The sequence below is a fragment of the Gamsiella multidivaricata genome (genome assembly GCF_025024155.1).
Source record: "Gamsiella multidivaricata strain RSA 2152 chromosome Unknown BC939scaffold_103, whole genome shotgun sequence".
Taxonomy (NCBI): Eukaryota; Fungi; Mortierellomycota; class Mortierellomycetes; order Mortierellales; family Mortierellaceae; genus Gamsiella; species Gamsiella multidivaricata.
Genome location: NW_026251811.1, coordinates 45,321 through 69,763, shown reverse-complemented (window position 1 = coordinate 69,763; position 24,443 = coordinate 45,321). Strand labels below are relative to the sequence as shown.

The 24,443-nt window shown below is 49.9% G+C and overlaps 7 protein-coding genes across 7 annotated transcripts; 3 read left to right on the top strand and 4 right to left on the bottom strand.

The window, feature by feature from the left end:
* Nucleotides 1-59: 59 nt before the first annotated feature.
* Nucleotides 60-2,480, bottom strand: BC939DRAFT_403034 (MGC81928 protein-like protein; the record flags this gene model as incomplete). Its single annotated transcript, XM_051552713.1, has 5 exons — nucleotides 60-92; nucleotides 194-1,405; nucleotides 1,526-1,720; nucleotides 1,847-1,923; nucleotides 2,057-2,480. 5 exons carry the CDS (start codon nucleotides 2,478-2,480, stop codon nucleotides 60-62), a joined length of 1,941 nt encoding a protein of 646 aa, XP_051407164.1.
* Nucleotides 2,481-3,005: 525 nt separating this feature from the next.
* Nucleotides 3,006-4,026, top strand: BC939DRAFT_416489 (uncharacterized protein). The gene is made up of 5 exons (XM_051553011.1): nucleotides 3,006-3,113; nucleotides 3,212-3,308; nucleotides 3,417-3,485; nucleotides 3,595-3,747; nucleotides 3,853-4,026. The coding sequence occupies exons 1-5, from the start codon at nucleotides 3,075-3,077 to the stop codon at nucleotides 3,921-3,923; spliced, it is 429 nt and encodes a 142-aa protein (XP_051407163.1). The 5' UTR covers nucleotides 3,006-3,074; the 3' UTR covers nucleotides 3,924-4,026.
* Nucleotides 4,027-4,079: 53 nt separating this feature from the next.
* BC939DRAFT_467010 (sister chromatid cohesion protein Dcc1) lies at nucleotides 4,080-6,079 on the top strand. The gene is made up of 7 exons (XM_051557715.1): nucleotides 4,080-4,279; nucleotides 4,396-4,750; nucleotides 4,840-4,939; nucleotides 5,045-5,263; nucleotides 5,399-5,469; nucleotides 5,563-5,649; nucleotides 5,743-6,079. The coding sequence occupies exons 1-7, from the start codon at nucleotides 4,128-4,130 to the stop codon at nucleotides 6,016-6,018; spliced, it is 1,260 nt and encodes a 419-aa protein (XP_051407162.1). The 5' UTR covers nucleotides 4,080-4,127; the 3' UTR covers nucleotides 6,019-6,079.
* A 1-nt stretch (nucleotide 6,080) lies between these two features.
* On the bottom strand, nucleotides 6,081-7,723 carry BC939DRAFT_467008 (uncharacterized protein). The gene has a single exon (XM_051557714.1). It carries the CDS (start codon nucleotides 7,353-7,355, stop codon nucleotides 6,282-6,284), a length of 1,074 nt encoding a protein of 357 aa, XP_051407161.1. The 5' UTR covers nucleotides 7,356-7,723; the 3' UTR covers nucleotides 6,081-6,281.
* Nucleotides 7,724-15,092: 7,369 nt separating this feature from the next.
* BC939DRAFT_466999 (uncharacterized protein) lies at nucleotides 15,093-16,309 on the bottom strand. The gene is made up of 2 exons (XM_051557713.1): nucleotides 16,057-16,309; nucleotides 15,093-15,933 (listed from the first exon to the last, which is right to left on the bottom strand). Exons 1-2 carry the CDS (start codon nucleotides 16,136-16,138, stop codon nucleotides 15,155-15,157), a joined length of 861 nt encoding a protein of 286 aa, XP_051407160.1. The 5' UTR covers nucleotides 16,139-16,309; the 3' UTR covers nucleotides 15,093-15,154.
* A 334-nt stretch (nucleotides 16,310-16,643) lies between these two features.
* Nucleotides 16,644-18,725, bottom strand: BC939DRAFT_466993 (uncharacterized protein). The gene has a single exon (XM_051557712.1). The coding sequence runs from the start codon at nucleotides 18,613-18,615 to the stop codon at nucleotides 16,711-16,713; it is 1,905 nt and encodes a 634-aa protein (XP_051407159.1). The 5' UTR covers nucleotides 18,616-18,725; the 3' UTR covers nucleotides 16,644-16,710.
* Nucleotides 18,726-20,063: 1,338 nt separating this feature from the next.
* Nucleotides 20,064-23,641, top strand: BC939DRAFT_466990 (uncharacterized protein). The gene is made up of 2 exons (XM_051557711.1): nucleotides 20,064-20,913; nucleotides 21,497-23,641. Exons 1-2 carry the CDS (start codon nucleotides 20,397-20,399, stop codon nucleotides 23,425-23,427), a joined length of 2,448 nt encoding a protein of 815 aa, XP_051407158.1. The 5' UTR covers nucleotides 20,064-20,396; the 3' UTR covers nucleotides 23,428-23,641.
* Nucleotides 23,642-24,443: the final 802 nt, after the last annotated feature.

Sequence of the window (24,443 nt, the reverse complement as noted above, 5' to 3'; positions counted from 1 at the left end):
GGGTGTGCGTTCTAGAGTGATGATAACAGATGAGAGTTAATTGCCGTCAAGGCAACTGTTTACGTGAAAGAGTACTGGGGTCCGCCGCCACCCTATGGTTCAAAAATAGGAAGAACGCATTTTGTCAGTTTGGAATCACAAAGAAAGAAAGCCACAATAAACTTGTCCCTATACACGAAAGTGTCCCGCTTACCTCTGGTACTGTCCAGTCAATGTTCTGGCTGGGATCCTTGATATCGCATGTCTTGCAGTGGATGCAGTTCTGAGAATTGATCTGGAGTCTCTTAGTGCCTTCAGGGCCGCTCTCATCTGGCACAAACTCATACACGCCGGCGGGGCAGAAGCGTCCTTCCGGGCCATCAAAGACCTTCAGGTTGCGCTCCACAGGGATGTCCTTGTTCTTAAGGCGCAAATGCACAGGCTGATTCTCTGCGTGGTTGGTGCCTGTCCTGGAAACTGAGGTCAGCAAATCGAACGAGATAACCCCATCGGGCTTGGGATATTCGATCTTCTTGGAGTTCTTGGCCACCTTGAGACGCTCATGATCGGGGGTGGTGTTGTGGAAAGTCCATGGTGTCCTGCCCTTGAGAAGAATTGTGTCGATACCCGAGTAGAGGACGCCTCCAAGATTTCCAAGAGGTGAATGGAAGCTAGGTCTGCAGTTGCGTACCTCGGTCAACTCCTTCCAGACCCAACTATCCTTGATCTTCTGTTCGAAATCAGCCAGGACAATGGGTTTCTCTTCCGAATAATCTTCGGCTGTGATTGCAGCATAGGCTGACTCGGCAGCTAACATGCCCGACTTCATGGCGGTGTGCGTTCCCTTAATCTTGACCAGGTTCAAGAAACCAGCGGTGCATCCGATCAGGGCGCCGCCGGGGAAGTACAATTTGGGGATCGACTGAAGTCCACCCTCGTTAATGGCACGGGCACCATAGGAGAGGCACTCTCCGCCCTCCAAAATATCCTTGACGTAGGGATGGTGCTTGAAGCGCTGGAACTCCTTGTAGGGATGAAGGTAGGGGTTCTCGTAATCGAGGCCAATGACGAGCCCTAAGCTGAGCATGTCATCGCCCATATGGTAGATGAACGAACCACCGTACGTCGAGTTGTCGATGGGCCAACCCAATCCGTGCACAACCGTACCGGGCTTGGACTTGCTGGGATCAATCTTCCAGACTTCCTTGATACCGATACCATATGTCTGAGGGTCGCACTCATCGCGGAGGTTGAACTGACGGAAGAGCTTCTTGGTCAAGGAGCCGTGACATCCCTCGGCAAATAGGGTGACCTTGGCATGAAACTCCATGCCTCGTTCAAAGCCCTCCTTTGGTTTGAAATCCTTATCCAATCCAACATCGTTTGTAGCGATTCCCTTAACGCTGCCGTCTTCATTGTAGAGAACCTGCAGGTGACAAGTAAGCGAATACAAGACGATCGGTCAACTACTCATTCCGGAGCATAGATTTTTTCTCACACAAATCATGCGTGGGAAAAAAATCAAAAAAAAGAGTTGAAGGTTTACCTCACTGGCAGAGAATCCTGGAAAGACCTCAACGCCGGCTTCCTCGGCCTGTTCGCCGAGCCATTTAACATAGTTACTCAGGGACACAATGTAGTTGCCCTTGTTGTTCATCTGAGGAGGATGAGGCAAGGGGATGGTGTAGTTCTTGGTGAACAGCTTCATTTGGTCACTGAGTGCTGGCTGGTTCAATGGAGCCTAAAGACAGATTTGGACATCACAAGAGAAAATCAGAGCAATGAGTATCATTACATGACACGCTCCGAAAGATCAATATTTCCGAATGGAGCATAGGGGACTATAGCAGGGGACCATGGAACTTACACCCTTCTCCTTCCAGTCGGGAATCAACTCATTCAATGCGCGAGGTTCCAGAACGGCACCAGAGAGTGTGTGGGCACCTGTGCGTACATGATTAGAAGAAGAGTATATCATATTAATATCGAGGCTCCAATACTATCTCGAGGATAATATTTGCGTGCAGATCAGATGTCTATATCGGATCCATGGATATGTACAAGACCAATCACTTACCGATTTCAGCACCCTTCTCCACCAAGACAACGCGGAGCTCGCGTCCATCGGCATTGGCAAGCTGCTTCAACTTGATGGCGGCGCTGAGACCAGCAGGGCCACCACCGACAATGACGACGTCGGTTTCGTCCGCAAAGCGCTCTGCCTTGGTAGGATCCTCAGACTCATCCTCGACCTCGGAAGCATTCAAGCTTGGGAGGGACTGGGAGAAAGCGCGGAGGGCAGTTTGCTGAGTGCGGGTGTGTCTGAGAGTGGTCCTTTGGGCGACCGAGGCACCCTGGCGACGTCCCAGGGCAGATGCAACGGTGAGTAGGGTACGTCTAGGAGCAGTGGTGGCGTTGACCCTGGCAGCAGAGACGGCGGAGAGCGAGAGGGTTGAGTTCAGGGCACGAGAAGATCTGCCCAGTTGCGCGAGCGACGACATGATGAACGATCCTGATCCTGATCCTGAGTTAAGCTGAGAGAAGGGGATTAAAAGACGAAGGAATGAGGAATGAGGAGGTAGGTGTGGATGAGGAAGGAAAGAAAAGAAGAAGAAGGGGGAAGAGGAGGAAGCGGAGAAAGACGAAAAGGAATAAGAAGTCCGGGGACAGGAACAGGGAGAGGTGAAATCAAGCTCTTGAATATGACAAAGAGAAATGGGCTGCGAGCCACAGAAAACACCGAGAAGCGGGGGCATCGTACGTGCTGCATTTTCAATTAGATCGGCATCCGAGTGTGTTTTCCCCTCTAATTGCACATATCCGCTGGCATGTGATGCATCTCCCTATTGCAGCAGAAACCTTATTTTTGAAGATCTCCGCCCGTCCGTAGGCGGGACACACGCGTTCTTCGTCATGGTGTCCTCATTCGCTTAGTTGCAGAAGGATGCACCTGACTTTGCAGCACTGGCCCTCCACATTCGCAGACCCCGGTCTGCACTCGCTCCCACGCTTTCTCTTTTGTCTCTGCCCACTATCCCACGACTTTACTGAACAATCTTCTCGCTCTTTATCTTTTCTTCTCACTACATCGAACCATGTCCGTCACCAGAGTTGTCGAATCGCGCATCATCGAGGTGAGCAGAAAGTTGTTCTGTTGGGGGGGCTTCATGGCTACCATCGTTTAAAACCCTCACCAACATCATTTTCTCCATGTACTCGTCAACGTACAAAGGCGCCCGTAGAGACGGTGTGGACCCATGTTCGCTCAGTTGATCTTGGTTTCTGGAAAGCTGTCAAGCATGTCGAGGTCAACGGCGGTGCCGGTGAAGGTATGCGCAATCTATAACAGTCCCCACAGAACGCTGCCTGGTCCTTTTCACAATGAGATGCATGCCTCTGCCATTGCCTATGAGTAACCATTCACTCTATTTCATTAGTCGGAAGCACCAGAAAGATCTCCTTCAACGATGGCGCTGTTCAGGAGGTCAAGATTGTGGAACTGTCTGGTAATATAACGAGGGGCAACCTGTCATGAAGCTCAATCCTATACACTACAAAGCGCAGAAAAAAAGAATCGAAAACAGCTGTGCTAATTCGCATACAATAATCCTGTAGACCTCGGCCACTTTGTGAGCTTTGATTTCATCGAAGCACAACCACCCGTCGACTTCATGTCTGCGTTGCACACGATTACCCTTCGAAAGGTCACTGCAAACAATACTACGTTTGTCGAATGGTCCGCAGAGTTCTCATCGGATGCTCAGCTTGGTGAGAATCCAAGTCGGTCTTTTCCTTCGTGTGGAACCCGTACAATTCACACAGCCAATTGACCACATCCTCTTTTGTTTCTTAATTCAATGCATGCACCAATAGCTGTGATTGAGGACAGTCGCTACAAGCGTCTTGAAGGCCTGGAGGATCTCGCAAGAGCCGTTAAAAAGTAGTTGACGGCAGAGTATGACACGACACGATACTACAATTGCTGTCTATAAATGGTTGTAAATAGCTGTATATGGCTGAGGCCCATGCGATCTCAATAAACTTGCCTTATTGCCGATGTGACGATTCAAATAGACTTTTTTGTTTTTTCATTTTCGTGGCAACACTAAACAGGAGCGCTCAGTCGCCTTCATCGCACACACAAACCCATGGCAAATCCATCAACACAGGCTCCTCGCAACGCAACAACGACCAATGTCATCTTTGCCCACGACTTTGTTCAGTCCTCCTACAAGTTGCTGGAAATACCAAAGTCTCTTGAGAATTACATCAACAGCAATGGTCAAGACGGCCCTTTGAGGTACAACGCAGCCCAGTCCAACAGGACAAGGGGACAGTTTTAATGATGATGAGGTACTCAGGAGCGCGAAATTGCTGTATTTATGCTTCTTTCAACCATCGGTTGTTATTGCTTAGTTTTCAAGTGCGTGGTCAGGATAAGGATACGGCAGTGCTCTGTACTCCTACACAGACATTCAGCCTCCAGCGTGCTCATACGTCCAACATGCTTATGCCTATCGCGCCAGTTATCAAACGGCGCAGGAACGAGTACGACATGGACGCCGATATGGAAATGGACATGAATGCAGACATGAATCCTTATCAGATCCACGACAATGAATCGGACGAATCCCCATACCAGAAGCAGGTTGTTCTTGACATCCTGGACAGCATCCTCGATCTGATCCCGATCTCACCACGGCTGGACCGACTTACTGATCTGCTTGGGCAATATCAGTTTGAGGGATGGGCACAGGAAGCTAAGGTGAAGGTACGAGCATGAGCAGCTTGAGAATTTTAAGCAATTGGATGTGTTCAAGAGAACGAGGTTAACATATTCAAATGTTATATTCTTCACAGGGACAGTTGAATACTTGGGCTCATCTTCAATCCATCGTTCAGGCAAGTGATCAGGAGATCCTTCAATGGCTCAAGGAGCGACATGCTTGTTTGATTGAAGGTATGCCTCTATCTTGCACTGAACACTGAAGCAAATTGCTGAAGTCGCTACAGGTAAAACGTATTAATACCAACGTATTTTTTATGTTTTCTCAACAACGCGCAGGTCACTGGAGGCTCTTCAAGCGGCAGTTCATGTATGACATCCTTCAGGAGATATTGATGACGATGAATGTACTCGAAATGTCTGCAAATGCGATTGACGGAAGCATGCTTTGCACGATGATCGAAGAGGAGGCGCCTGAGCGGGAATCTGGAATCGAAACCTGGATGGTAGAACACTGCCTGCAGAGCTTTTCAGATGATAAGGAAACCACAGAACCGGGTGCGTTTATGTTGCCTGTATAGCTCAGAGGGAGGGGATTGATTAGCATTGTTACTTGCTGTCTGCTGTGCTAGACGCGATTGCGACTGATATCTGGCTATGGTCTCTCGTTTAACTTGCTCGCTTTCTATGCAGGATATTATCACCTATCGGCCGAAAAACTGTGCACCTTTATGGGTGTCCATCTCCTGTCCACAATTGAAAGGGTATATGAATTTGAGCTCGATACTGTCTTGTAGAAATGCAGCGTCTTGATCCGCGCTCTTGCACTAATCCAGCTTGTCGACTGTGCTTTTTAGGGGAACCGGTGGAAACTCGAGGATTTTGTATACACATGGGAGAAATCCCTGCATGGACACTTTCAGACAGACCTTGCTTACCTCGCTGTAGGTTGATATTTTCACTTAAGGAATATCTTGTCAGATCGATTCCTATCAACTAACCACGATGACCTTATTTGTGGGGAATTTTTTTTTTAGGGCGAGTGCATTGTTGAGACAGATCGTGCTCCGGACCGGAAGCAAACGTACAGATACATCCGACATCTGTCCAGATCGCATCTACCCGTCGATCCAGCTGCACGGTTCACGGCGCTCTTTGAGATCAAAAATAAATGGGAGGCTCAGGAAATTCGCCCGTTCCTGCGTGATCTTGTCCTAGATGAGAAGAAACTGGATATTCTCTTGTTGAAACATGCCAGGAGCGTGAAGCAGGCTGGAGGAGGAGTCATTTACAGCAGCCGTGTCATCAAGTAATAAAGCGAGTGATCGATATCGATATCGACATCAAATCCTCGGATGCACTTGTACTTTTATACGCGATATCTTGACCTTCGACCATGTGAGGTGTATGCCACATTCATGAGCGCTTTATTATAGTTCTGCGCGAGGAGCATACATTATGTGGGGTATATACAATGTGCTGGTAAGAAACAGGCTGCAGTGGACCTGCGTAGAGTTACAATTTTGTACAGAAAGCAGAAATGAAAAAAGAACGCGGATCTGTGATGTCAAAAGAATTAAAAAGACTGGCTTCTAGAGCGCGACATCGGCCATGGACTGAAGGATGTCGTGAGCGCCGTAGGTTGTTCGTGCCTGGGAAGAACTGTGGGAGACTGAGGAGGAGGAAGAGGGGGAGTAGGAGCCAAAGCTGCCTGAGTGGGCAATGGACGCTGACTAGTACTGCTGGGACCGGCTTCTTCAGTGGACTGAACTCGTATATGGCTGGTCCGTCTCTGTTGACCACACCAACATGAGCTCTGCTCCTGTGCCGCGATGGGATTCAGGGTACAGGGGCAGATCTCGCCACGACGTTTGCCTTCGATCTGTCGAATCCACCAGCCCTTCCCGTCCGCAGGAATATCAGCTCTGGAAGACATGGATCCATCCGAGGCTCCCAAGCCTCGCGATTTCTTGCGACTAAGTTCCAGGTCATCGTCCGAGTCATCGTCGGCTTCGCTATTATGGCCATCTTGAGCGTGGCGCCCATCGATATACTGCAAAGACCCACTTTGATGTTGTTCCTGCTCTGATGAAGCCCATGGTTTCATGGTGCGGAACATATTGCCGAGACCTGGGGAAGGATTACAGGTGCTGGATTCATTGAACGGAGCCCCATGTTGAATTGAGTGGTGCTGGTAAAGGTGGGCGCCAGTATTCAGTTCAATGTCGTGCATCATGGACTTATCCTTCGCATCTAATCCTTGATGTTTCCACGCGCTGACAAAGGGGGTCGAGATTTGCTGCGAAAGTCCTGGTTTCTTGGGAGAATGAACCAGTATTGCTCGGCTGGTCTCAACCGCCGCAAGTTCTTCGTCTGCTGGAAGCTGCCTTCGAAGAGCTTTTGAATACAGAACGACGACAAGAATCCAGGAACTGTGAAGAAGGATCCATCCGCCTGGCCCCAGGATATAGAAGGCTCCGATGAGAGCGTGTGTTTTGTAGCAAACCATAGGGTGAGGCGTCTTTTCTATGCTAGAGGTGCTGTTGCTTCCGGTCAAAGGGATGGTGGTTGCTGGGATTGTTGGTGCTCCTTCTAGAATGATCCCGTTCCCACAATAACTGACTAGCTTGGACTTCTGCTTGGACATCATGATGCCAAAGTAGGCGCCCTCGACGATCGTAGATGTGATCAGGATCCAATAGAGAACGATGAGGGTCTTGAGTCGTCGGTCAACAGCAAGGCGCTGCAAGACTATACCAGTAACGAGCCCGAGGAGGGCATAGAACGAGTAGATAACAGTATAGACGATCTTGACCTGGACTGGCGAGTTGAACTGGACAAACCCTCGCAGCGTCGCTACATTGAAGCTGAGTGCGAGTGCGACAGAGGGGATCTGATGGGTGCGAACAGTAATGACATGCGTGCAATTATGAGTGAGCGAGTTGCAGACCGAGTGGTATCGGGATATCGTTGTGAGATAAAGGGTTGATGACTTACAATCAGGAGTAAGGATAGGACATAGACACCGGACGTGACGGGACAGCAGCAGCAGTAACGTATTACTTTTGATGGCGAGGATGGTGGGGATGATGATCTGCGTTCAATGGTGGATTTGAAGCGGAGCTGCGAGAATGATTCGGTGGTGCTGGTGTTGGTACTGTTGTCGGTGCTGGGTCCCATCTCCACTGCGACAGAGTGGGTGTCGGTGGGCTGTGGTCGTCTTGGGGTTTCCATGAACTGGGTGATTGAGGCCGATTGAAAGACGGATAGAGGACGTTGGAGGGGAGGTTTTTGGCAACCCATAAAAAGCAGTAGATTAGTATAGGGATCTAAAGCGAATGAAAGGGAAAGAAAAGGAGAGAGAAGGAATGGACATGGTTAGTACACAGTACAGAGAACTAGAAGAGTGAACGAAATAAAGAGCGTTGGTGGGCTGTGTATGTGGATAGTTTAAAGTGAAAGTATTGTAGTTAAAATAAACATATGGCACAGCTACTAGGATGTCCGCAATTGGGACAACGCCCTGTGCAACAGCCAACCCTTGGATTTATTGATTGATCCACTAATACTCCACCACAATAATTGTTATACTAATACTCTACCACAAATATCCATACATCCAAAATGAAAAAATAGCTCGCGGGCTAAGCACCCATCCACCTGTCTAACAACACATTACCCAGAGGAACATGAACATGAAGTTCGTAGCTGATCCTTGACCGCTGCCGATCTCCAAAAAGTGAGGAAGTAAAAATTGGGGGTCAAGGTTGAAAGGAGAAAAAGAAGCTAGCTGTGAAACATATTGAATGGATAAGGCGTGGGCTTTTGTCGGACATCATTGCTTCATCGGAAGTAACCGAGATATTTCTTGGCATGGCGCAGAATAGCGCCTGTACTAAGGTAGCGCAACAACTGGTCTTGCTGGATAGAAGAGAACCAGATGGGAGAAACAAGTCGTGGGTGAGAAAAAGGGGAGGAAGAAGGGGGCATGAAACGGTGTATGGGTGTATATATACCATACCAGTCAATATGAGGATGCTTCGAGTATGGGCAATGCGGTGTAAAGATACATAGGATAGGCGGACGATATGATAGTGAATAATTTCAGGCACGGAGAAATAGGATTGGATATGTGAAAGAAGGAGAAAGAATGTAAGAAAAGGAAGACGCTGAGGATGCGAAAGAGTCGAAAAAGTCGAAAGAGTAATAAATAAACGAAGAAAAGCGTGCTGTACACTTTTTCTACTCCTGGGCTGTTGCTTTTTTCTTTTTCTTTTGTCGGTCTATAGATCTGCGCTGGGTTGATTGTAACCAGTCGACAGCCGCATCGGATAGCGGCGGACAAGTTCTATACTTCTATACTTCTCTACTGTAGCCTCCATCATGTGGAGGAATGTCAAACGGAAAGCTGGCTGTATGGCCCAGTGGGCGTCAATAGTTTGGTCCGCGTGCTTTTCCTATTGGACCAGCCGCATCCAGGGCGCAGGGGTGTCCTTCCACAAACAGTGCTTACTTTGATTAAAGTTCACCCGTCGATTTTTATCTTTCCAGCGTGGTCATGTCTCTTCACCTTGTTTGCTTTGGCCGTTCTGGTGTGTATATGCCATATGCCGCTGGCGCGACAAGATCCCCATCAGGAATGGTGCGATCAAACCTCTTTCTGTGCCTGTCCATCTGTCCCAAACTACCACTCATGTTTGTAAGTTATACCAATCAAGATCGCAAATGACAATATCGAATGACATACTTTTGCCATTTTGGGTCTAGAACTTTTGCTGAGCTTTGAACACGTAGCATCCAAAAAATAGACATCTAAGCTACGCCTCACCTCCTTTGCAGTCCCTTGAAATATTGCAGCCAACTCTGAGGCTATGTCCCAGCTGCACCACCAACTACAACAAATACATGCAGTCCTTTTTCTTTCTAGGACACCGCCTCACGAACGTATCGTCTTTCATTCCTCCTGTAGTTAGTATCAGAGCCTAAGATACGCACCTAGGCCAATGAGACAATTGTTGTTCAGCTCTCTGAAGCATGTTTGGTCGTGCTCTACGCGCTACATCTCTTTCTGGCTTTATTTATTGACGTGATCATCTTTATGTACCACATCTGGAATCGTCTCGAGACATACCATCTTTAAGAAGAACGGCATAAAAAGCCCAGTTTTGTCGATTCTTATTATTGTAATGGACAATTATCTGCTTCGCTCCTTCTTTCTCTCCTCTCTACACTCTACTCTTTTCTTTTATTAACATTATTAAATCTGGCTAGATCCAATGGAAGCAGACCCAGCTGATACGCAGTTACAGGAGTACTCAGTAATTCTGGCAAGATTAGACTGACCTTCCGGTTCACAACTCGCTCGAATCGTATTATGCATGGCACAGGGCATCTAAACCTCCCAAACACTCCAGCACTCTATCTTCGGTCATACTTTGCACTTCACCAGACAGCGATTTGGTCCGCTCTGTTACCAAAGTGTTCTGCTTGAAAGTGTTTTACCCACCCGTGAATACATGACTATCCTCCCTATCCTTATTAGTCTACCTAGCTTGAAGACCCGTTCATTTCTACCTCACATAGCGTTTGAGTGGGCGACATAAAAGCCAGTTTCCTCCTGAGGACATTGTATTTGAATAAGATGGGGGATCTATAGAGAGCGCCTTGAACTCAAATTGGCCCATTCAACAGCTGGCTGAATAACAGTCGACATAACCATTGACAGGGCTCTTAAGCCAGCCAAGGCGTAAAATTGAGTAAGGTATGCTTCAAAGGTCATCATCCTCAGCATGGAGATACAGAGGAAACCTCGAACTTCCAAGGTGATCTGATTGGACCGAGGATTGAATGCAGTTCTATGTCTAGCGCTCTCGCCCATTCATTACAGGTACATGAATAAACAAATGCACACGCTCAAGGGATGGGAGAGGGCCAGGCAGATAATTATGTGCACAGAACTGACAAACAAATGGGCACCTGTGTCCTGTCCAGCAAGTGAGGGCCCCTTCCTATTGTTTACTACATGCTCACGGGGGGTACAATACTGCGTTAAAATGTGTGAAAATACCGCTGTGGGAACATAGCTGCACCTGGTGGCTTTCCTGGCGCGCTTCGTTTGCAGAGCTTGATATTTAGGACGCTTCTAAAAATCGGGTCATCTTGCCGCAGTGGTGTATGCACATCGTGATTATCACTCCTACCCTGCAGATAGACAGTTAGTGTGTTGAGCTGCATGTACACGCGCCAGGAAACTGTACCTTCTCTGCACTGTGGTCCCTGACAGGCCAGTAACCCAAGAGTCCAGACGCAAACATTATGCGCGCTCACACACGCTGTTGGCTCTCGAGAGGGCAGCGGTCCGGCAGCGTCGATTGCCAGTCTCAGAGGTACATGGACAGCATACTAACTCTTTGATACGCCTGTTCTACCTCGGCGGACCTGCAACCAGCAACAGACGGTACCTCCCCATGCACCATACCGAGGCAAGACCACGAGAGGAACGAAAAAGAACATTCAAATCGAAGACGAGTACCTTGAGAGCAATTACGGCTTGCGCGCGTCTGATTGGACCTACAGCGCGTGCTTTTCACATCTACGCAGCTCATTCTGCGGCCATTTCTCATTCAGGGCAGGCTCTCGTATGTGCTCTTGCTGCAGGGGCAGTCTAGCAGCACATTTTTTGTGGGTTGTCCCTGGATACGATTAGACTATGGGCTAATTATTTTTACACCAAGCTATTGTAGTTGATACCGAGGAATCAAATTCAAACGACTGTCAAGAACTTGATGTTATCCGCGTTAAACATGATTGCGCTGTAATAAACACGATCCAGGGATGCATCAAGATTTGTTTGTTCATGCTCAAGAGTTTTCTAACTGTCTGCTTGTTTACATGCAATCCATTTTTGAGTAACATTCCCATGGCTCTCCCTCCCCCTTGTTCCCTGGTAACATCAACAGTTGCCTCTTCGCCCTCACCTAAGCCTAAGATTAGAAAATCAACCCTGACTGAATAAAGTTGACGCGACAAATAAAAAAAAAACAAAACTGCAATTTTAGTATTGTAATGTCCAGATTTCTTCGCATCAGCGCCTCTGGAGGGGTCGTCTTCCCATGCCTGCCTGCATTTGCATCAACTCTATTGGAACCTTAACAAGACATGATGGGAACCAAATATGAACAATGAATAATTGGCAACACCAAATGTGAACGCTATAAAGGGGACCATGCCCCTCGGCACCATCTTTCTTCTGTAGACATCGCATCTGATCTCCCATTTACCGTCTCCAAGACATCCCCTTGCCATCCTCCCCCTACCTGTCATCCCCTTCCCGCCTTTCGGCCACTGTCCTCTTAACACCCACCACAGCTACGACGCTCCCGTCATTGATCTCTTGACCGTCCATCCTTACCATTCCAGCAATATCCACCTGAATCAACTCTTTTTCTAAAAACCATGAAAATCACTGCCCTCATCAGCCTTATGGCTGCCGCGACCCTTGTCTCTGCCGGCAAGTTCCAGCCCAGCGTCCCTCGTCCCGACGTCGAGATTATTCCTGGTGCTTTCATTATCGAGGTATGGATGCTTTTCTCTCCCCATTATCTTTTTAAATTAAATTATGTATATAAGTGGGTGCCAATCTTCAAACTTGAGCTCATATTCAACGTTTATTTGTTATTGACAAATTATAGTACCACGACGGTGTCGATCATGCCAAGGCCAATAACTACCTCAACAGCAGGAAAGACCTGTCCTTCAAGGTCCGTGGTCAGTATGAACAATTCAACGGCGCCTCGATCCAGGTCAAGTCTGGCCACAACGGTGATGATCTGGCCAAGATTCCCGGTGTCAAGCGTGTCTGGCCCGTCGAGCGCTACCAGCTCCCAAAGCCTAATCTCTCCAAGGAGGATCCCACTAAGCCCCATTTGACATCCGCCCATAAGATGACCGGTGTCGACTATGTCCAGAAGACATTCAAGTACACCGGCAAGGGCATCAAGGTCGGTATCATTGACTCTGGCGTTGATTATACCCATCCTGCTCTCGGAGGCTGCTTCGGAAAGGGCTGCCGTGTCCGCTACGGCTGGGACTTTGTCGGTGACAACTACGACAAGGATGGCATCGCTGCCCAGGACTCGGACCCCAGAGATACCTGCAATGGCCACGGTACCCACGTTGCCGGTATCATTGGTGCTGATGCCCGCAAGGTCGGTGCTCCCCAGCCCTTCGTTGGTGTTGCTCCCGAGGTCACCTTCGGTGCTTACAGAATCTTTTCTTGCGCTGGTAGCGGCAGCTCCGATATTATCATGATGAGTATGGAGCTCGCTTTCAACCAGGGCATGAACATCATCAACATGTCCCTCGGCTCAGGCTCTGCATATAGATCTACCCCTATTGCCGTCCTTGCTGACCGCCTGACCGCCCGCGGTCTTGCCGTCGTCGCCTCTGCTGGAAACGATGGTGCCGATGGTGTCTGGAGCGTTTCCAACGCTGGTTTGGGAGCCCTCTCGACCTCTGTCGCCTCCTTCGACAACATTGCTGGCAACTACAACTTCCTCTCGTACGGCGGTGCCGAACACCCTTATGCCTACTCCCAGGCTTGGGGTAAGCCCTTGGACCTCCCTGCGTCCGCTACCTTGGTCCCTGTCCTCAACGTCGATGGATCGCTCTCGGACGGATGCGTCGCTGATTCCTACGCTGGTCAGAACGTCACCGGAAAGGTTGTCCTTGTCCTCGGCGATACCACCCGCTGCAAGTCTGGTGGACGTGGTGCTGCTGCCAAGACTGCTGGTGCTGCCGGTATGTTGGTTCAGAGTGTGCCTCTGGGCTTGAACAACCTCGGAGGCAACCCCGACTTCCAGATGGCCGCTATCGAGGCCGCTGCCGGTGCTGAGCTCCTTGCTGCGTACAAGAAGAACCCTGCCACCGCCTTCAAGTGGTCGCAGTCTAAGAAGTCCTTCAGAATCGAGGGTGGTGGAGCCCCCTCCGACTTCTCGTCCTGGGGATTCGATGGTGATCTCCACATCAAACCTGACATTGCTGGACCTGGTGGTAACATCCTCTCCACCTACCCTGTGAACATGGGCAGCTACGCCATTGAGTCCGGCACGTCCATGTCTTCGCCCTATGTTGCTGGTGCCCACGCCCTGTTGTTCAGTGCCCACAAGAAGGTCCTCCATGGCCAGGATGCCCGCCAGATCCTTATGAACACCGCCGTTCCCGGCCGTTTCTTCAACCACACTGCCTTGGCCCCCGTTACCAAGCAGGGTAGTGGTCTCGTCAACATCAAGAACGCTATCACCGTTCAGACCCTCTTCTCCCCTGACAGAATCGAACTCCTGGACACTGCCCACTTTGCCGGCAAGAGCGTCGAGGTCAAGATCAAGAACTTGGGCAAGCGCTCGACCGTCTACACTCTCACTCACGAGACCACTGAGTCTGCCATCTCTTACCGCAATGGTAACTCCTACCCTTTGCTGGCTCCCATCCTTGAGAACGACAAGGCCACGGTCAAATTCTCGCAGACCAAGATTACGATCCGTGCCGGCAAGACCGCTAAGGTCAAGGTCCAGTTCAAGGAGCCTTCGACCGGCAAGGCCTCTGAGTTCCCCTTCTACTCCGGCTACATTGTTGCCACTCCCCAGGGCAAGGACGCTGTCCCAGTCCGCATTCCCTATGCTGGTGTTAAGGGAGATGTCTCTCGGGTCCCCATTCTTGATACTGATTATGGTGTCCCTCTCCTTGTTGTTTTGAACAAGAGCACTGGCAAAGTTGGACCCATTGAGAAGGGCCACAAGCTCGACTGGGCCGCCGAAACTCCCTACATCTTCACCCGCCTCGGAAGCCACACTCCCGAGCTCTGTAAGTTTTTCACTTGTTCTTGAGTGCATGCGTTTAAACCAAGGCAGTTTACTAACACGGACTCAACCTCAATCAATAGCCCTTCGCCTCTATGATGCCAGGGGCAAGTTGGCTGGTTACCTGAACACCCAGTTTGGCGTTGTCGCCTCAGAATTCGGTCGCTCCAAGAACCTCGACTCCAATACTGGCAAGCCCGTCGTCAGGAACTTCAGCTGGGTCGACGGCAAAGTCTTCACTGATGTCAACGCCATTACTCCTGTCGCTGTCCCTGCTGGCAATTACAAGGTCGTGGTCGCTGCCCAGCGAAAGCTGTCTAAGGGCAAGTACCCCGCCGACTTCGAGGTCTACGAAGTCGCCGATATCAAGCTGTAAATGAAACATATGGACGACAGCCATCACTATCCGCACTCCACCCATTCCCTCTTACTTTATGATCCCTCCCTTGAAAACCTTCAATTCTCGTAATTTATTCTCCCCTTCATAGAAAGATGTTGCATTTCTGATAAATACCATCTTAAGGAAGAAACAGACATCTTCAGCGCATATAAATATATTCGTATATTCAGGTTATTTCCGTTACTCGCTACATTATGACTTTGCCTTGAACATAAGGCTTCCGCTACGTACAATGATCGAAGGTGCAAGCCCATACGACGCCTGTAGTTCCTTGACCCACTGTTCACTTGTCACAGCGTCCACCGGAGTTGTCTGAGTGTATTCTTCCTGCGACTCTGTTAGCCCGACCGCATGGGCCATCACAGATACTGGTAAAGAATAGTACGCCTTGCTCATCATCCCCACACTCATAGACCTTGCCGAACCTAGGGAGTCCCCCATTGAGCGTTGGATCATAAGCCGCTGCTCCCACGAGATCGGGATCGTGTTCTGAAGCAATGCTGGTAAACAGACTGACGGACCGCCGACTGCGCTCAACAACCGTTCGCGCAGGATCCAATTACCATCTCGAAGACTCTTCCAGTATGCGAGTGCGAACACCACCTCCGACTCGAGTGCATACTCGGACGGTCTTTGCTGTCGAAGTTGCTCGTATACTTGCAAAAGCGACGCTATTAGCTGATCGGTCTCCGTTTTCGGATGAGCAATCGTCTGGGAGAGCAGATTAAGAGTTCCGATAGAGGATGAGGTCGACGTGACGCGCTTGCGGATTGGTTTGGCAACTTGGTGTAGAATGTACAGGGCTAGAAACCGCTGGCGCTCAAGGGGTATTTCTGGGAGGAGCGATGGGTCCGCACGGGGAGTGATTTTGTAGACTTGAGGGTGGAGGTCGTGCACGAGGTGTTGGAGGGCTTTGGTCAACTCGGGTATATTCCCAGCGTAGAGACTGCATAGGATTGATTGTTCGTAGACTAGAGCAGATGTACATAAAAAAAGGCACTCATAAAATTAGACAACGCCGCAGTACAGGTGTGATGCAAACGCGGGATAGAACTTTTTTTTTTTTTTTTTTGAGGACATAGTGTAGGGTTTACCTTGGACAGCAAAGATATCTCTGGTCTCGGTGGCAAAGAGGCCTTCTCGAAGCTTCCTGAAGCTCTCGAGGATCTTGTCCATCTCATCGGCTTGGCGTGTTCTCGGTGGGATTGGCTTTAGTTTATCATGTCCATATTGTGCTTCATATTTGGAGATCTAGCAAAGTATATACACAGGCAAGCATTGAACACCCAGAAATCCTGCGAGCAACTCTCCCTGGCTCTCTGTCCTTTTTTTCTTTTTTTTTTTTTCCTTCTTCTACACATGTTCATGTTACCATTGCCTTGATCTCAGAAAAGACCCGCTCCTGTATATTACGCGCTTTAATGCTACGACTTGATCTATCGAGAACATCATACCGAAAAAAAATAGGGCTAGGTGGTCAACAACACACGTAAATGCCACACAACCTACAGTAGACATGTTTAGTCTGTTGTACACTTTTTTTTCTTTGTTCTTTCTGCACTTCGGCTTGTGTAGCGGTATATAAACAGATGTAGATGAAAATATATATGAGTGTTGTATTCAAGCCGGTATCCGAGGGCTGCAGCCATTTCCAAAAAAAAAAAAAAAAAAAAAAAAAAAAGAATCGTCTAGTCGTCTCTGTGTATTCTGTTTGGTGACCTGTACATGGTGTTTGTAAATGTCAATCTTTACCCTGAATCGTCTCCTCCGCGGCTCACAAGCGTCATTGCTTCCACGCCTGAGGTCGGTGCCTTTTGTCCGAGCGCCTTCCGTTTCGCCACAATATCGGCATCGGCCAATGAATCGCTGTTTCCATGTCCTTGAGTCGATGAGCTCGATTTCATATCTACGCCAGCTAGTTGCGAAGTGACTTGATCCACAGCCTCGGCGACCTTGGGCTTGAGTTTGTAGGTCGATTGCTCCCACCAGGGAACCTCCTCTTTCGCATCCTGAGATGAGCTGGATGTCTCCTTGGCGCCTGATCGGGCTTTGGTCGCTCCTGTTGATGAAGATGCTCGCTTGGTGGCGACGGCTATTTTCTCTTCCCTTGAATCTTTGGATAGCTCCACTGCAGGTTCTTCCTTTTTACTCTTGGGTCCATACGTCGATTGTTCCCACCATGGGACTGCCGACCCCTTGTCCGTGTCCTGCGGACCATCCTCGTTAGTGCTCGAGAATGGTGGCGGCTCATTTGATTTTCGCTTGTGTTGATCCTTGCCTCTTCCACGGTTGCCCCTTGGAGACACCTTCTCAAGTGTTGGCGAGGGCGTCACCGGCAGAATGTTGATTTGATCCCGCGATCTTGTTCTGGAGTGCTTTCCATGATTGTTGCCGCTATCGGGTGATGGACGAGGGCGCTCGGGATAAGGTCGATCAGGTTCCACGGCTGTATTCTTTCCCCATCGGTCGCCCGGTCCGTCTACTCTCTCGGTACCACGATGTCTGGAGTCGTTGGTGTTAAGGCGCTCGTGATACATAGTTCCTGAGGCGTCTCTGTCGCGGCTGCTCGGTTCGTTGGCACGTCCTTCACGGCGTTTGAAGTAGATAACGTCATCTTTAGGTGACGATGCAGCGAGCGCGGGCGGGTGCAGCATTGGGTAGGGTCGATCCTCATGTGGCGTCTTCTCCCAGCGGCCGCCGCTATCTGGAGCCAAATCCCGAGATCGCCGCTTGGAGTGATCCTTGGATGATGCTACCTGATCCATGTGGGCCCGTGAACCGCGACCGGGACTGTGAGACCGCGTCGAAAGCCCGGATGGTAGGTGCGAGTTGTTGTTAGGCGAGGGTGATCGGATGTTACCGGAATAAGGTGATGATGGCCGCTGCCTGGAATGGTCCCATTGACGCTCTGTTCCTGCCATTGGTGAGCGCGATCGATAGGAAGGCGAGCGACTGCGGTCAATGCGAGGTTGGTGGTTTGCGTCTAGTGCTGCAGGAGGCTTTGGGGGTAGGGGAATCAATTGCCTCACAGAGCGTTGTCCAGGCGTAGAACTTCTGCTTCCGTCATAGTTTTTGGTCGGGCGAGACTTTCCGTCCGCATGGGTCGAGCCGTAGGAAGAGGATGGTTTACCTCGAGTGTCTTCGCGTCGACCATCTGACCGCCAATGACTTTCTCTTTCATATGAACTTCCTGGTCCGCGTCCTGTGGAGAGATGGCCGCTGGAGGAGTAGGTACGATCCAGACGATCGTTGGGAGTATCGCGATAGGGTGATGAATGATCTCTGGTTCGGGCGCGGCTACTCATCGTCTTGAGCGAAGAGTCGTTGTGGCTCCTCCGGTCTAAGGACCTGTTTGATCCATCAGCAAACCCTGCGGTATATCGTGGCGAAGATGAGTGACGACCATCGCTGGTGACCCTGTCCCTATTCCTGTTATTATCCCTGTAAGGGCTCTTGTCCTCTTGTCTGGAGCTGTGGTCGTCTACCGTATCAACGGACGGGGTGGGTGTTACCCCAACACCTCTGGTCAGCTCTGGGGGAAGATCTTCGTCGTCGGAGAAGACAGGGGCACCAAAGTCGATCTCCTCATCCGTGTCGTCAGCCCAGTCGATGGTTGGAGCAGTGGTGTTGGTAAATGAGGAGGATTCGGCCATGGGCGGAGTGTTATACGTTATGGCGGCAGAGGATGAGTGAGAGGCGAGGGAATAATGCTTCGGGTCCTATGCACTTCTTCCTTGCAGTTGAGAACCCCTGTAAAAGAAAGGCAAACCCGATTGCTCAGCTGTCCTCAGGCCCATATTACGCAGGTTTAGCCACTAGTGATTTTTCGCGCGAGGTAGGCGTGAAGCGGGGGGAGTAGGTTGACCAATGGATATGGATGTCCGCACATCCATTCACCTCTGACAATTCGCCTTGGACGCGACCTGAGCTACGTGCTGTGCACTTGCCTCTCGCTTCTTTCAATCCAGGTCGTCCTTGAAAATATAATCTCTGATAGCAGGCGCCGAAAATAAACTGACCACTGTCTGTACGAAAACGCTCTCATTAGAGCCATGAATGGGTCCCAGACAGCTGAAAAAGTCTCTGGCGTGGTTAGCAACCATGATATCTATCCTTCCTCCTCACCGAAGTGTCTTTTGATCAAACGAGCACCCCACGCTGTAGCAGGTCTTTGTGGCAATCTTAACCTGCTCCAGCCTTCCGCTGTCCATGTCTCAAAGTAATTTTCAATCGAACACTGGCGATCATGCGTGCCCGTTACTATGCCTGTAACAAAAAGGCCACAAAAAAGATGAGTATGTAAGTAAAAATCTGGTCAAGGACCGGTGAACGTAATGGCGGGGATTACGCTAGTCTATTGACGAGCACTGTTGCTACCAGGATCAGCTAACACATATACAGCGGGGATAAATATATCTTTGAAAAGTGTGGGCCCTGAGTATACCCTGCAAGAGTACACCAATGGATCCATTATTATTAGGTTCGTGAGCAGAAATGAGAATGCTTTTTTACAGCAACGGACGCTTCTTTTTTACACTTAGAACTCCTTCACATAGCAGCGAGATGAACAAGAGAGCAGCACAAAATAGGCGGATCCCGCTGGACAAAAATAACGACAGAAACGTAGCATGCGGCACCTCATGGACCAATAGATGACCCCCCTTCTCCATCAATCCGTTATATGTTTCCTCCTCCCCTAACAGCTGCTGTGTGTGTATTCGTCTCTTGCGCTACACAAACAGACAGATAAGAGTGTGGCCCTGGCTGGTCCATTGTAGCACAACGATACGACTCTGTTCCTCAAATGGCCCAAGGGGAGCACTGGCACAGGATAGACAGAATCAGAAGCTGGCCCTGTCCCGCCTGGTCTGCCCCCTCCTTGGGTTTGAGCGAGGAGAGAGATCCAATAATTACTGGCTTATGGAGACGTATTCTCCGCATGTTATCTTGGCCCAAACTCTGCTTGTGCCTTGTATAAAAAAGAAAAGGTCATTTTTGCGTGTTGTGGTGCATGTCCACTGTGCAATGGTGGATGGTGCGTGGTGCAGCAGGCAGCTGCATTGAGTACTGTACCATTACCTACCACAGTGAAGTAAAACAATTTGCCCCCCTGGACGATAATGGCGATAATGACGACGATAGGGTATGTCTTTCGCCTCTATTCAAGGTTCCTCCTTGATCTATTTTCATCCCTCCGCTCGCCCTTCATTTCCATTTCACACTTCCTTTTCTTCCTTTCATCCGATCGAAGAAAGCCTGGCATCTTCATCATCTCGCATCCCTTCGCGCATCATCTCATCTCCTCCCGCCTGCTCTCGTCATCAAGTGACACCGCGGAGGGTTACTGACATCATTCTTTCGCCCCGCTCCCCCAGTCCTCTGTTCCGTGAACACTCCAGGTACCAGCCCTACCTCCCTTGTCAACCCTTCAGCCATGCCCCAACGGACATTCTCAACCGCCAACGGCAGCGGGACTCCGTTAGCCGAGAATATCAGCGCACATAACCACCTCCACCACAGCCCCAGCTCTGGCTTACTCAACCGCAACACAGCCAGTAGGCCAGGATCTCCCTCGAACATTGGCGGGGCCATCTCCATGTCCTCATATCATCAACACTCCTCATCCGTGGCTTCGGTCCATAGCAACGGTAGCAGCAGTAACCTTCTCAGCAACAATGGCAACGCCAATGGAATTAGTAGCGGCGGATACGAGCATGGAACCACAGGGTCGTCGTCGTCGTCTGTATTAGATCACTCGATTTCTGTCGGCAACAGCGGGTATTTCAAACGATCCAAGTACAACAGTGGCCTGCATTCATTGTTATCCCCAAAGCGATGGAGGTGGTGGAATTACACCGCGGCAGTACTCCTAGTTTTTGCACTGGTTGAAGGCCTTGTGCTGCTGATTGGATCCACTGTCCTGTACTCGCTTCCTGACCAGATTCAAATCGGTAAGATTCAATGACAGGAAAAACAGCCGTGGGACCTTGATGATGTTAATATGGTTTTCAGCACCAATATCGAGAGCAATTGGTTTCAATTGCTTTGACTGCTTCCAATCGCTTTCAATTGCCTCCATTTAACTGGTATCAGTCGACAATCTGAAGGGATGTCAGGAATGACAACGCACTTAAATGGGATTTGGACTAGCGGCTAAACCTCATCATCGACGAGAGCAGCAGCAGACTGCAATGTATACAAACAAGCGTACGATCCTTGGACCGTGTGACAGGTGGATTATTTCATTCAGTAGAGATGGGTACCAGAGCAACAGAGAAACCGATCAGATACACTTCGAAAGCGGACCACACGCAGCGAAAAAAAAAAAAAAAAAAAAAAAAAAGGTCGACGGATTAATGGGTTTGATTCAACTGCCCCAGCAAGGGATGGGGGATGGGGGATGGGGGGGGGGGGGGGGGGGGGGGGAGGGAAAGGGGGGAAGAAGGGAGCTATGCCTGCATTATTACACTGTAGTACTCAAACATACAAGTTGTCTTACGCCCCTACTTTTTTTGCTTTTGCTCTCCATTCTAGACTCTCGAGATTTCAGAAAAGTTGATTACCAGGGCCTAGCCCTTGATCCCTCAGCGACTTACAAGAAGCAGATCCAGGTCTACCATGTCACCAAAGAATTTAGTCAGGCCTCTATGGGTGGTCTCGGCATGGTCGTTACCGCCCTGGCAACTGCCCAGCAGCGGGCACGTTCTCAGAAGGTCAACATTGTCATGCCCTATTACTCCATCTTCGACAGTGTACCCGGAATCAATATCAGGCTAAGCATCACCCTTCCACTCGACATCATGGACAGCCGTGGACGCACTCAGAACCTCGTTTTCAGCGTGTCCAGGTTCAAATTTGCGGTCCCGAGCCGGCCGAGCGACCTGGAACGCGACAAGCGAGCTATCACACCTGTCACTGTCTGGTTGATTGGTCCCGGCAGTATCTACCCCTTTGACAGAGCTTTCCAAACCAAGAGTGTCCAGGACATATACTCAACTCCCAAAGGTCTGCCCAGCGAATGGAAGGATCTTTTTTTCTCCAAGGCAGTTGCGACATTTATTCAGCATCAGAACAAAAACAATGACATCTCACTCTTTGCTACTGCAGCGACCCGTATCATCGATGTCGTCCATGTGCACGGTGCCACTAATGCCCTCGTTTTGCACTATCTCCAGCAATCCATCGACAGAGGCGCCATGGGAGAGGAGCCACCAGCATTGATTTACACCCTACACGACTATCTGGATGAGCTGCAGTATTCGAACGAGATCGTCAACGTGCAAAAGTTCATGGACAAGCGTGTCCATTCCGAAGACGAAGAGGAGGACATGTATCTGCAGATGGACGGCATCTCGCCTTACTGTCATGGACATCGCATGTTCACCTCAGCCATGGGCATCGATCTCGCTGATGCGGTTACCTTCGTCTCCAAGACCATGGCCAAGGACATTGTAGAGGGTCGCCTGGACTTTTATCTGAAGGAGCTTGTCCTTGGAAGCATTTTGAATCAGGCAGAAAAGAACTTGTTCGTCGGTATTACGAACGGTATCGATTTCAGAGAGTTGAACCCCTGGACAAGGCCCGAGCTGCTTGAACATGGATTGGCATTCCCACCCAACGAGCTAATGGAGCAGATCCAAGGAGGGAGCGATACGGTCATCAAGACGCCCAACCCCTCTATCCGTTCAGCCAAGGAGGCGGCCAAGCACTTTTTGTACAGCAAAGGACTCCTGACGGAGCAAGACCTGAGCAAGCCATTGGTTCTGTTCGTCGGTCGCTTCCAGTACAACAAGGGGCTCGAGTTCTTTGTGACAGCCAGCACAGCGATCAAGGAACGTGGCGGAATGTTTGTGATCATGGGTCAGCCTAACAACTATCCAGTCAAGTCAGTTAACAATCTGGAACGTCTCTTCAAAGGAACAGTCAGAGTCATTTCGGACGCCAAAACGCAGGATGAATGGGGAATTTACTGGCGCACTGCTGCTGATTTCCTCATAGTCCCCTCATTGACGGAAAGCTTTGGCCTCGTTGCAGCGGAGGGTCTCCTATTTGGATCCACAGTCATCTCCTCGGGCGTCGGAGGCCTATCTGAGTTCTTGGTAGACCGGCCGAATGAGAACGACAGGCGGCAGCAGGAGGAACTCGAGGAAGCCAAGCTTGAGCAGCAATATATCCCTCTGGATCAGCAAATTATTGAGGTACCCAGAGAAGAGCGCTTCAACAGCTACCTGTTCGATGCCTTTGCGACTGACGCCCATTCACAGCTGGTGGCAGCGATCTACGACGGGCTCTTGGAATGGAAACGTCTGCAGCAGGACCCAGAGGAGCACGAAAAGTTCTTGACGCGGCTGGTGGCGAGTGCAACGTCGATGGGATGGGATAGGTCAGGCGGCCCTGTGGACCAGTACCGTGCCCTGTATGAGATTGCTCTCAGCAACATTGGCTTCAGCGGACGCTCGGCATGATAGCGCTGCGGCGTCTGCCATCACCGACATACTGCTCCAGCACTCAGACCATCTGGTCCCTATGTCATTTCTTCCCTCCACTCTCATACCTTCACGATGGCACCTTTTTCTTTTTGTAGATTGTAAAAAATAACGACGAAGACTTGTCAATTTATTTATCTCCATGCAACATCATAGACACTATTCAATGGAATAAAACTTCATGACTCTTGAACGCTTACTGCATAGACGCTTGGTGGGTAGCAAAGTCGTTGCAGACACCGCTGCCTTCCTATCGGGACACCAACGTATGCGCCACCAAAAATGGCTAAGGAAGTAGCTCAGTGCTGGACTGTTTGTCTCAATATGGCAACTTTGTGGTAAACACACATCAACCGCTTCTCTCTCTCCTGTCCTCTGTCCTCTGTCCTGATCTTCTCTTGACATCGGATTCTGTCATTCATTTCACGAGGACCTCTTCTATTTATCCCTATATGCTGTGTATCGCTGCGACAGGAAATATTAGGCGCTGGACAGGACGGGCGATAGCGTCCTCGACTGTCGCCCGGACAGGACTCAGGCAGCTTGCACCACCCAACACAAGGTCTCCGTCTGTCCTGTGTCGATTTCGTCATGCGAAGTCTTGCTCAGGAAAGGCGGGAGCGAGGAACTGGGATGCGGAAGCAGGATCGGACTCATACACATATCGCGTACCGTCATCATACAGACCATCGTCATCATACAGACCACCGTCTCGACCAACGAGGGCGTTCGGCGGGCAGGAGTTCGTTGGCAATTGGGAGATCGCAGGTACAGTCTTGCGTGGCTATCTGCGTTGTCATGGATAATTACATGTGCGTCGCATCATTATTGACAGACGAGATTCCTACGCAATTATGCCCTGAACGATCATCGATAGCTCTTAAGAACGCTGTCGATCGGTTCAAGGTCCCCAGCGGGATGCAACTACATTTGGAATCGCTTGGTGCTTCTAGAGAGCAATCCATGGAACTGGTTATGGACTTCAGCGGCAGAGC

Coding starts and splice junctions, on each gene's coding strand:
- BC939DRAFT_467008 (XM_051557714.1), bottom strand. CDS start 7,355: ATGATGTCCAAGCAGAAGTCCAAGCTAGTCAGTTATTGTGGGAACGGG.
- BC939DRAFT_466990 (XM_051557711.1), top strand. CDS start 20,397: ATGCCCCAACGGACATTCTCAACCGCCAACGGCAGCGGGACTCCGTTA. Junction 20,914..21,496: donor TCCTGACCAGATTCAAATCG/GTAAGATTCAAT, acceptor TCTCCATTCTAG/ACTCTCGAGATTTCAGAAAA.
- BC939DRAFT_467010 (XM_051557715.1), top strand. CDS start 4,128: ATGGCAAATCCATCAACACAGGCTCCTCGCAACGCAACAACGACCAAT. Junction 4,280..4,395: donor GGTCAAGACGGCCCTTTGAG/GTACAACGCAGC, acceptor GTTATTGCTTAG/TTTTCAAGTGCGTGGTCAGG. Junction 4,751..4,839: donor CACAGGAAGCTAAGGTGAAG/GTACGAGCATGA, acceptor TATTCTTCACAG/GGACAGTTGAATACTTGGGC.
- BC939DRAFT_466993 (XM_051557712.1), bottom strand. CDS start 18,615: ATGGCCGAATCCTCCTCATTTACCAACACCACTGCTCCAACCATCGAC.
- BC939DRAFT_466999 (XM_051557713.1), bottom strand. CDS start 16,138: ATGGACAAGATCCTCGAGAGCTTCAGGAAGCTTCGAGAAGGCCTCTTT. Junction 15,934..16,056: donor AGATATCTTTGCTGTCCAAG/GTAAACCCTACA, acceptor CATCTGCTCTAG/TCTACGAACAATCAATCCTA.
- BC939DRAFT_416489 (XM_051553011.1), top strand. CDS start 3,075: ATGTCCGTCACCAGAGTTGTCGAATCGCGCATCATCGAG. Junction 3,114..3,211: donor TCGAATCGCGCATCATCGAG/GTGAGCAGAAAG, acceptor CAACGTACAAAG/GCGCCCGTAGAGACGGTGTG. Junction 3,748..3,852: donor CTCATCGGATGCTCAGCTTG/GTGAGAATCCAA, acceptor ATGCACCAATAG/CTGTGATTGAGGACAGTCGC.